A 12,439-nucleotide genomic window follows, 5' to 3' on the forward strand; every position below is an offset into this window, starting at 1 on the left:
CTCTCTGATATTTCCCAGATTTCACCCAAGCTTCATTATTGATCAACCAGTCTTCTCATCTGTATGCAGATAGAAAGATGTTCCATACTCTTGACAGAGCATTGGTGCTGCTGAAGCACTTTCTTAGCAAGGGTTATACTGGGTGTTTGCTTGGTGTTGACTTCATGGTTCGGGTGGTGGGATTGGGATCCTAGGATCCTGAGTTCAAATCCCACTCGGCTGTTCAATTAATACCAGGTGGGGCTGACTCTGCCTGTCATCCTTCCGAGGTCGGCAAAATGAGTGCCAGCTTGCTGGTATACTGTGTCGGGAGTGGCAACCCATCCTGGATTGTGTCCAATAGCCAAGGAGACTGCTGAGGCAGCACCAACGCTTTTCACAGAGTATGGTCCCAATGGAGGGATTCTGGGTGGTTTGCCATTGTCTTCTCAACATTGTTTGTTCATGCTCTTTCCTTTTAAATGCTGAGTATGAAAGCAAAGAAGCAGCAGGTACCATTCTATAGTTTGACTCGGCCAGGGTTTGAACCACCGAAACCTCACGGATTTGAACCTCATGGATTCAGAGTAGGCGCTCTAACTATTATGCCACCAAGTCTGGTAGTACATTGTATGCAAATCGGTATACACAAAAACTTACTCCAGAAAACTTGGCTAGATTTCAAAATAAACTAGCCTCTGCTGACTGGAGTGAGGTCCTGAATGAAGATGTTGATAAATGGTATGAGAAATTTATGGATATATTTATCCCAAACATCCCAAACAAAAAAATGGAATTATTCAAATTCTGAAAAGGATAACAAAAAGCATTGTGTTGCAATATAACTTTTGAAATCAGTTATTATAAATGAATAATTCGTATTGTAAATATAAAAACAAGCCAACAGATGCCTCTTGACTTAGATACACTGATCATAAAAACACTCTTACTCTTCTATGGCATGTTAAGTTAGAATACTGTTACAAACAATTTAGTACTTATTATAATGATATGAAAGGAACGTGAAAAGTAATAAATAATGTACTAAAGACGAATAAAAATTATTTAAAAATATAGAGGAATGACTTTATAATGGAGGATGCAGAAATGATTCTTTACCTGATCATATTTTCTTTTAAATATCGAGAATGTGCAATAAACTAAATTTTGTCTTGTATATTGATGTAAGTCCAACATGGAAAATACGTGCAAATTATTTGAGTAAACTACTTTCAAGAAATATTGGTGTTATTAATCAGTTGAAATCATTCATTTCCACCAAATGTATTCCATATGTTGTATTTTACCCCATTGCTTCCTTGTTTAAATGATGGTATTCTTGCCTGGGGCAAATTACTGAAAGTCCAACTGGGTAAAATCATAATCATTCAGAAAAGAGCTATAATGATTATCTACAACACCAGTATGCGATCACACACTAATCGATTGTTTTTTGAAAATAAGATTGTAAAGGTAGAGCATTTGTATGACTTTAACCTGGGGTCTTTCACGTTCAAATTGTGTAGAAATGAATTGCACCAGGCGTTAATTTAGATACGTTTATCAAAAACCATGATTTGCATAAATATATGAACTTTTTCATGCCATCTTCCATGGACGAGAACGTGCTTTACATGCAAAACTCTCATTTATACTGGAGCAAAATATCGGAGTTCCTTTGACCCAAGTATTAATCTCATTGTATTCAAACGTTAGCTTAAGTTGCATTTGTTGTTTGCCTACATGAATGATCGATTCCATGCATAATCATTATCGAGACAACCGTTCAAAATATTTTTTTCTGCATTTCATTTGTTAATAAGACAGCATAAATCACAAGTAAACTTTTTGAGTTCACTGCAAAACATATGTAGATTATATTACATCTCCCAAATAAGTTTCGTCAATCTGGGACTTTCAGAATGACGTATGAACGTAAACGAGGCCTTTGTGCATGCGCTGTGTGTACGCGTTTTCAGTGACTCACTTCGCTAGACAGGGCGTTTTTACCTGCCATTGCTTGGGCGAAACCTATAAGTCAAATAGTCTCTCAAACATAACTCATGATTTCGATGAAAGAGCAGCAATTTGAAGATGGTTAACCATAATTGGTGTTCCTAGATGCAAATCACACTCACGAAAATACAGGAAATACAATAAATATCCGTGGATGCAAGGTGTCGATTTCCTATAATTTCCTGTAAATACAAGCGAGTGGCGGCAGACACACACACACACACACACACACACACACACACACACACACACATACACTCACTCTCACACACACACACTTCTCCATTGAGCAATATATTATTTGTGTAGTTGTTGAAACTAAAGGGTTTACCCATGCTTGCATGGATAGGTCCAAGAAGATATTTATTACTCGTTGATCTAACAGCCCATAAAATGATGCAAAAAATGATCCGAATGCAAAACTCTCTGCAGTATAATTTCTCTTGTGACCACGGAATCAAATAAACAATGTATTTATAACAGCCCTCACAGCTCCCACCCCCAACATGATTGATGGTAAATATTGCCATTTAAAAAGTTGATTTTAAACTTTCCCTGTGCATTCCACAAGCCCCAGATATAACCTTCCCATCTCCGTTAAAAAGCACCCGAATGCTATCTTCTTCAGGGAAGTTTGCTTGGTACATCTAGCTCTCACATAAACATAGCTGGCACAAGCTTTGTGTGTTTTCAAGTTACAAAGATGTCCTTTGGCGAAGAGTTGGTAGCCATTACTCTGTTGATCATGACACACAGCACTTGCAGACGTACAGTAAATAAATCACCAAGCCTGTCATGTTCACAGGAGGCATTTCCACAATGTTCAAAGCCCACTCACTGGCAGCGATGGTCGAGGGTTAGGGTAGCATGTGTTTGTCCGCAGTTCGGGCCTTGCATTGGTTCACATCATCGGGAATCTACTGTATGGGCAGCAGTACGATCTCAGCCCTGTCGGTGAGCTGAGAAAGTTCTCCAACTCTTTCATTGTGCAGAAGCACACCCCTTTCTCTAAAGTACTTTTCCAAGTATTTTTGGCTTATTTTAGAAGATTTGTGAGCCATTTTAGGTCACGATCCTTCTCTCTCTCTCTCTCTCTCTCTCTCTCTCTCTCTCTCTCTCTCTCTCTCTCTCTCTCTCTCTCTCTCTCTCTCTCTCTCTCTCTCTCTCTCTCTCTGTCTCCCTCTCTGTCCCACTCTCTGTCTCCCTCTCTGTGTCTCTCTCTCTCTCTCTCTCTCTCACACTCTCACACTCTCACACTCTCACACTCTCACACTCTCACACTCTCACACTCTCACACTCTCACACTCTCACACTCTCACACTCTCACACTCTCACACTCTCACACTCTCACACTCTCACACTCTCACACTCTCACACTCTCACACTCTCACACTCTCACACTCTCACACTCTCACACTCTCACACTCTCACACTCTCACACTCTCACACTCTCACACTCTCACACTCTCACACTCGTACACTCGTACACTCGTACACTCTTACACTCTTACACTCTTACACTCTTACACTCTTACACTCTTACACTCTTACACTCTTACACTCTTACACTCTTACACTCTTACACTCTTACACTCTTACACTCTTACACTCTTACACTCTTACACTCGTACACTCGTACACTCTTACACTCTTACACTCTTACACTCTTACACTCTTACACTCTTACACTCTTACACTCTTACACTCTTACACTCTTACACTCTCACACACACATACACATACACACACACACACTATACTTTAGCATGCCCCAATGTTCATTGTTGCTCCGGAGTTTCTGCACATGCACGCAAAGCATTCTGGGGCAGATTACGTCATTTCAAAACTCCTATATTCTGACGGGTGATGACTCATGTAATTTACATTTGAAACTACAGCTGAAGATTCCATTATCTTTGTTCCTCTTTCTTTTTTTTTAGTTTTGACTTCTGTATTAGGACTTGTGTTTCTGTGTGATTTCGTCTATTGTCTTGTAATGTTTGTTTTTCACCCTACAATTTTTGCAACTGCACAAAGGGCCGTAATCTTAACGAGCATTTGCTTATCTTTAGGTTCTTCCACTATATTGTATTAAAAGCACTCATTATTCGTGTTGATTTCTTGATAATTTCAATGTTTCATTTATATGGGCATGATTGCTTTGACTGTACATGTACACAGATATATTATTGTTTTGAAGAAATACTTGGAAATAAATATGATTATTATGATTATCATAGTTGTCTTACCCATGGGATTTTTCTTCAATATTAACAGGCCAACCCACTTGTGTACAGAAACGTGACGTGAATTCTAAGTGTGATCCTCTGAGGTCGGTGCTCCATGATTTTTTCCTTTTGCATGATTACTGCAAGTGCTGGAGGTTCACATTACATCCCTGAACCTTCAATCCCGGGGCAGAAATAAAAGAGTGGATGGTTAGGGAAGGCACCTAGCATTGCCTTACAAATTGCAAAGCAATTCACACACTTGGGATTCTTTAAGTAGACATTGTAGTTGACAGCCAATTTGCCAGGCCACATTCCAGCGGGTCAACGAGCTGCTGAGTTTCTCTTTTTATTAACAGTGCAGAAGCTTGGTACTTTTGTGGGATTCAAACCTGTAGCAAGTTATTTTACATTGACGATGCAAGATCGAAGCTGGACTTCTGTACTTCATTGATTGAATCAGGAGTCACCGCTGGTTCTTCGCCTCCAAACAAATGACGATTTTATTTCCATTAGGTTCAACGAAAGAGATCCGAAGGTTAATTCACAGACAATGACATGTTGGAGAACAGGCGAGGATGATCCGAAAGCATTAGCGAGAGTCGTGGAAATCACGCGTGGGCTTGGAGGACATGAGATGGCGCCGGGCCGCCATCTTGAAGGACTCAAAAGAAAATGCATACAGTAAAAGGAAAGCAATTCAATAGGCAGGAAGATGAAGGAGATAAAATAGTGTATCCAGGTGTAAAGCTTTGATGATGAGAGAGTTTGGGGATGGAACTGCGAGGAATGTTAAGTGAGCGACAGATGGCAGAGAAAAGAGAAGGTGCACGGCCATATTCCCCGTAAAGGAGTGAAAGAAAAGCAAGAGGTCGCCAAGCTGTCTACGTTGTGCAAGGAACATGGAACTCTTTACAGATGGAAAATGCAAACAGAACTCTGGACCATGCAGCATCATGGCTTCCATGTTGAATCACAGATGTTCTGGCCCACAATGAAACAGTTTACTCCATTACCTTGTGGACCAAAAAAACTGTCGATCGGAGGAGCTAAGGAGAGTTCAGGAAGAATGCCCTATGATGGTGCTGAGGAGGTTGAAGATGGCAGAGAGATGGCCGATGAAAGCAAGTCTGTTCTCGAAGTCCAGGTGGATCTTGTCATTGGCCACTCGCAAGGTGTGCCCGAGCTGTTGAGATTGAGAGGCCTTGTGGACTGAGTAGCACAATGGGGGTTCACTTGTATTGCTGACTGGGGCTTAATCGGTTAATTATGATGAAAGATACAGGGAAGGTACATCAAAATACTTGAAGGAAGTTGTTATTGTTAAGCAAGTAGAGTAAACACTTTGTGATTCGTTGCAAGCATCTCATGGTGTGTCGGCTATTCCTGTGTCTGTGAATTGGTAACGGTGCATTTTCCATATGATGATGGGATGTACGAACATTTGTTTGCTTTAGTTCATGGCTCTGCAAATTGAAGTCACCCTGCCATGGGTTTACAAATTCCCAAAGACAGTGCAGTGTGTATTATTTATAAACAATTAAATAACATGATGACTCAGGTCCTGAATGAGGTCCTGTGGCCATTAGCTTGAGATAGAAGCTCGTTCATACTGAGAGTGTGGAACACCTTCAATTGTGAATTCCATCTATTTATCACAGAGATTTCAGGATAAGGTGCAATTATGTTAGCAGAGTGAGCACACCCACTATATACATATATGTATACATATACATATACATATACATATACAAATATAAATAAAATATATACATATATATATATATATATATATATATATATATATATATATATATATATATATCCAGAACAGGTTAAACCTTCTTTCCATGGTGTTATTTACACGTGTTGAGAAAATGGCGAGGGGCACCGCTTTACAATATAACGTGCTTTGTGCTCTACTGTGAAACTTGGTCAACAGCACAGCCATTTGGCATTATGGTCCAAATGATTTTACTGGTGCGTGCCAAATGGTCACTCAACTCCCTGCTCCCTCCTCCCTCCACCCTCTGCCATCCTCCATCTGCCCTCCTCCATCTGCTCTCCTCCATCTGCCCTCTGCCCTCCTTGCTACGGACCATGGTCGGGTTTTTAAAAAAACTTTTTCTTCTCTGTGAAAGCGATGCAATGGGAAAGCTACCTTCACACAACACCAGTGTGCATGGAAACAACACGAACACATGATTGTGGTTTGGTTTGACATTTCGAGGCCGGTCTCCAAATGTACCTCAAGCAGCGGATTGCCCTGTCCGTTCCCTCCAGCCACAGATCTCCCAGCGCCCGGGCGGCCAAGCTTCCAGGTGTCCACAGGCCCCGGTCTGCTTGCAGCCCACAAAGGCCAGGGCTCAGCAACGTGGAGCTCTCGGTGGCACAACGCCCCCCGCGGTATGGTGCCCATTGCGGGCATGTACTGTAGTGCCCAGCCCAGGGATTTAGGTTCCAGTTTATAAAGGGGGCTATCGACAAAGGTATGTCCCTTAGCTGGCTGCCTGAACATGGAGACAAAACATATGAAACAATTAAATATTTTGTGTTTTTTGTTTTTATTTCATATGATGAAGCACCATTGGATTTGGGAGATTTATGGGATTTTTGGGACGTATCCATCATCCTCTTCTATCCTCACCAAACAATTCCTTCCAATCTAAATCTTCTCTTACCCCAAATATGCAAATGGATGAATGTAGTGCTCATAAAATGGAGCTAACCACTGGTTTCTTATATATCCAAAGAATAGGTTTTATCAACTGAAATGTGGACAATGGTTCAGCTAACCGGTATGAGAAGCAAAGTGAAGTTGACATTTTGGGTGTTCGCCCTTCATCCCTCCTCTCTCTCTCTCTCTCTCTCTCTCTCTCTCTCTCTCTCTCTCTCTCTCTCTCTCTCTCTCTCTCTCTCTCTCTCTCTCTCTCTCTCTCTCTCTCTCTCTCTCTCTCTCTCTCTCTCTCTCTCTCTCTCTCTCTCTCTCTCTCTCTCTCTCTCTCTCTCTCTCTCTCTCTCTCTCTCTCTCTCTCTCTCTCTCTCTCTCTCTCTCTCTCTCTCTCTCTCTCTCTCTCTCTCTCTCTCTCTCTCTCTCTCTCTCTCTCTCTCTCTCTCTCTCTCTCTCTCTCTCTCTCTCTCTCTCTCTCTCTCTCTCTCTCTCTCTCTCTCTCTCTCTCTCTCTCTCTCTCTCTCTCTCTCTCTCTCTCTCTCTCTCTCTCTCTCTCTCTCTCTCTCTCTCTCTCACGAAGGGTTAATTTCCCTAACTTCCCCTTTACTTTGCTCCCCATGGCGGTTAGCGCAACCATTCCTTCCCTTGGTAGTTTGCATAACCGCTGTCATCCTTCAGTTGATAAAACCTATTGTTTTATTATCCACCAGCCAACACAATCCTCAACAGACTAATGTTCCTTATATTTTAGCAATGACGTCATGCTTCATTGCTCTTTACGCCACAGGAAAAAGTCCAATTATCTTCAGTCCTGGTGTACTTGATGATCAACTTCGGAAGGGGTGTTCAAAATGTTCTATTAACGAGATACTCACAATAGTCCAAGAAACACTGAGGTTCTTTTTTTTTCCAATTAGTAATTATAATTAATAAGAAAATATATTCTCTTATTCGTTATGTATACTTCTTTACTCAACATTATATAACGTCAGTGCATCTTGGAGGGTTGTACGTATCGCCTCTCTTCGTCCCATCGGGACTTCAATGGATGGAATCGAGAGGAATTTGATCGAGGTATGCTAACGAGACCATGGGAACGAAGGAGAAGATGACGTTTCGGGCATGAACCTTTCGTTAGCCCTTCGAAGGGGTAATGCCTGAAATGTCAACCTCTTCTTGTTTCCCACGGCGGTTAGCATACCTCGATCAACATCCTGTCGATTCCTTCCATTGATTGTTCTACCTGTCCGCCGACGCAGATCGACACTAGGCCTTCACCAGCAAGACTAGTTATTCGACCTTACAGTAGTTCACCTTGCCAACTCAGTTGAACATCGTGATGCTTTTACTTTTTTCTGTTCTCCGTGTCATCCAGTTTTGCATGAAATAGTATTTACAGCCATCCTCCACGTTTTGCTTGAAAATAATTTGAGAGACGAGGACAGTGAATCTGTCTTGCTATAACTAGAGGATGTAAAGCTGATTAACTCATGATATTTTGAGTTGTGGAAACGTGGTAAAGATGTGATTCTTATGTTTGTTGTGTATAATGAGAAATTAAGAACAATTTTGTCACAAACATTGACCCAATAACAATCAGATACCACCCTTCACCCCCACCCCTACCCGTTCACCAAAATACAACCTAACCCTGCTTTGGGGGTGCCCTGCATTGACTTGGGGTTCTCCTTTTTAAATGCCACAGAACGCTCTGGCGTGTTTTGAGCTAAGAATATACGTGCCAACATCATTCAGACCAATTGTACCAATGTGACGTGTCTTGCTGATAGCACATCCCATGCCGTCCTTGTCCAGGAGGGTGAGGGAGTTGGCATTGGGGAGCTTGTGTGGGGAAAGATCCGTGGCTACGGCTGGTGGCCCGGCCGCATCGTGTCGCAGCTGGAAACCGGGAAGGCCATGGCTATATCCGGTCATCGCTGGATCAGATGGTTCGGGGACAGTAAATTTTCCCAGGTAAGGCTCATCATGCATAAGCCATGATTTTGTAATCTTCGTGTGGGTTTCACGTACTCCCACTGTACTCTTGGGAATTGGATCCTTTAGGCCATTGGGTAGCTCCCTGGCAGCCTTGCAGAATGTAAATGGCATTTAAAGTACTTATATAAAAAAAACAAGGATAAAGTAATGAGAACAATAATAGCATCACTGTATTTTACAAAGAGAATGGCACACAAGTGTAAAAATATCAGTTTTCATCTGTTGTATGGTTTACAAAATGCAGAAAGCATAGATAATGGACATAAAAAGGGGAGATAAAGTAGAGAAACCGTTTTGCACTTTTTACCTCCATCCACCTAATGTTTTCACCCATCTGTATGTTTGTCTATTTGTTTGTCTGTTCGTTAACAGGATATCTCAAAAACTTTTGGACGGATTCGGACGAAATTTGATGGAGAGCTTGGGTACGTGACACCAACGAAATGATTCGATTTTGGTGAAGACGCGGAACTGGATCCGAGAATTTTTAAAGCGATTTTTCATCGTCGAGAAATAGGGCCATAAATGGCATGGAGCAGGATATCTCAAAAAGTTGTGTACGGATTCGGACGAAACTTGCCGGGCAGGTTGAGCATGGAACAAGGAAGAATTGATTAGATTTTGGTGAAGACCCGAATCCGGATCTGGATTCAAGAATTTAAGTGATTCTTCACCATTGATTGACAGGGCTAAAACGATGTATAGCACGGTATTTCAAAACGTTATGTACGGATTCGGCCGAAACTTGGTGCCTGAGTTGGTTCGGTGACGAGAACAAGCCGATTAAATTTTAGTTCAGGTCCGAATCCAGATCTGGACTATCAGTGGGATACAAAACGTAATCTAATCAGCCTGGTGGAGGTATGCGCTCTACCGAGTGGCCATTTCTAGTTTTATCAGAATTTACATCGTCACAGTAAAACATTTACAAATTGCTATCTGCAACCTTCACAGAAAGTTTGTTAAATCACATGCAGGACAAGGGCATCAGTGTACTCTACATGAATTCCAAGGGCTTTCGGAGATGGTGTACAAATCAAATCAGTCTTTGGCATTTGAACCTGGGTCACCAGCATTGTCAACTAAGTGTTCAGGTTATCAAATATCCTTCTGAATACTGCTGTCCGAATATGGTGCTGCTGCTATGGTGAATATGGTGAGTATCACCGATGATATCATTCAATGGCAGAGTATCACTATAATAATGGACTTGATGTGCTGTGTGACCACTTAGCAAGAAATACATTCCACATTATGCAACACACGTTTCCTCAGGTCCTCATACCTGTGGGCAGCACAGGTAACATATGTGGGTGATGCAGGTCATATTCTGGGCAATGCAGGTTGCATTTGTGGGCATTACAGGTCACACACGTGGGCAGTGCAGGTCACACCAGTGGGCAACAAACCTCCAAGGCACAAGCGAAGGTACTCCGTTCAGTGTTCAGGCAACATTGTACATCTCTGGTGGTGCGTGGATGTCAACATTGGTCCTGAGGATATCCCAATAAGGTCAAAATCATGGGAGCCCAGTTGAATGTGATACGACAGCAATGCACCGTGGGTACAAAGAAGCCTCATGCATGATTTTGGGCCCTTTAGTCCATTTCTGATGGAATGGCCCAGAGGCTGAACCAATTCCTTGTGGTTTTGCCCTGCTGCATAACCACTCGTTTTTAGCTCGCCTGTTCGAAGAACAGAGAGCTATAGCGATACCCCCGGCGTGAGCGTCAGCGTCAGCGTGAGCGTGAAAATGTTGAAGTTTTTGGTGCAAGTTATTTCCTTTCTAATGTTTTTATCTACCACACTATTTTTTTACTGATTACAATATACAAATACATATATTGCTTTAAAATTATTTGGATCAGACTTCACTGCAATGCTTTATAAAAAAAAATATTATTAGACTAGTCTTTTAAAAACGATAAATGTATAAACAGGCGAGCATTGGGTGGCTTTGACGCCAACTCTCTGGTTATTTGTACTAACACCCAGGTAACCAGGTGTGTTGAGTCGTGTTGTGATAGCGAACCTATCAGCATGTGTGAGATTTTACCATTGGCTATTGCAGTGTTGTAGCTCAGATTTTATTTCAACATGGCGTACTCAGAACCACCAACCACCTCCTTAAAACCGTTTTTCACATTTCCTCCATTGTTGGTGCCTTTTCTACCAATAAACCTGGAGTCTGTGGCACTTAGAAGTGAATGCACGGTGTGAGTTGTAAAATTTCCAGTAGGGGGAATAACATTGACAGACATTATGGGTTGTTTTTTTTTGTTATTTCTGACTTTTATAACTTACAAACTACGTATACATAACAATAGCGACATAAAGCTGAAAAGTCACATTACAATTAAAAAAATATCCCCTTGGGGGACTGATCGTTATTTACCCAACAGGCTGTCTGAAAATGAGGGATTAGAGGGAAGGGGCCATGGCCCACCATCCTGAAGTGTTGTGGTCATGGAGAGCACAACTTAAATTAAGGGCATGGTCCTTATGTTTCATGAAGAGTTTGGTCTACATCTGGCCATCGGTTTCTGAGAAGACCTTAAAAAAGATTACTTGACTTTGAAGCAAAATCCCCCTTTTCAACCTCTTATAGGGGGCAGATCTGGATGGGGAGCACAATCTCGTGAGACCTCAATGTTCTGATGTATCATACCAAATTTGTTCCATAATCGGTCAGCTAATTTTTGAGGAGAAGATGGTTTAGTCAAATGTTAACGTACATACGGATGGACATCTTGGAACTATTTAAGCTCCACATGTACAGATTCAAAAACTTATTACCACTTCTATCAAAGTTTATGTGTGACCTGCTATTCCAAAACCCAACACTTCTCGGCAAATCCCATTACGCTGTAGCAGCCTCCGAAAACGAAATTTTACCGCAGGGACCAACTTGAGATTTTAGCACGATCGGATAGAGCATTTATTCTGGATTATTTTGACAAAAAAATCAACTCCAAAGCTGCTCAGAAAGTATTTTAAAATAAATTTTTCAAACATGCATGTCCTGAAACTGGAACCATCGAAATTATTTTGTTTTTTTTTATTGCTTTTTGAATTATCATAACTTCATTCAAAGTTACTCAAACTTCCTCATTTTTACAGAAATAACAGTCTGATATGTGTACATTATGCCTATGAAATTTTAAGTCTGTAGCTCATCTGGTTATTGCCGTTGCTATGGAGTGGATGTGTGCATGATTTGTGTGTGAAATTTGGATTATAAGTGAAAGTTTAAGTAGTGGGGCAACTTAGCTAAATATAGCATAACAATTGTGCATTTTGTGAGGAAAGCACCAAATTTGGCACACTAGTAGCCTATCATATTATGAACAGATTTGGATATTGGGCCATCTCAAAAATTTTGATGGGAGTGGAAAATGGCTGCCACAGCCATCAGCGGCTGAATTTGAGATGGCCCAATATCCAAATCTGTTCATAATATGTTCGGCTACTAGTGTGCCAAATTTGGTGCTTTCCTCACAAAATGCACAATTGTTATGCTAAGTTGCCCCACAAGTGGCATTATCTC

The 12,439-nt window shown here is 41.4% G+C and overlaps 1 protein-coding gene across 20 annotated transcripts in view; it reads left to right on the forward strand.

Annotated features, from left to right (window-relative positions):
* The window catches only part of LOC147013256 (DNA (cytosine-5)-methyltransferase 3A-like), an 86,771-nt gene that overhangs the window by 36,862 nt on the left and 37,470 nt on the right, over window positions 1–12,439 (forward strand). For 19 of the 20 annotated variants that reach the window (XR_015051251.1, XM_085854954.1, XM_085854950.1 and 16 more), the window contains 2 exons: window positions 6,507–6,629; window positions 8,710–8,868. Coding sequence is in view for 19 of the 20 variants with exons in the window: in XM_085854954.1 (XP_085711080.1) it covers window positions 6,507–6,629; window positions 8,710–8,868 (282 nt within the window). In the remaining variant the exon portion in view is untranslated. The remainder of the gene's footprint in view (window positions 1–6,506; window positions 6,630–8,709; window positions 8,869–12,439) is intronic. The other variant, XM_085854957.1, reaches the window with a different exon arrangement.

Source organism: Eptatretus burgeri, chromosome 14 (assembly GCF_056783735.1).
Source record: "Eptatretus burgeri isolate ZD-2024b chromosome 14, Ebu_testis_v1, whole genome shotgun sequence".
Lineage (NCBI taxonomy): Eukaryota > Metazoa > Chordata > Myxini > Myxiniformes > Myxinidae > Eptatretus > Eptatretus burgeri.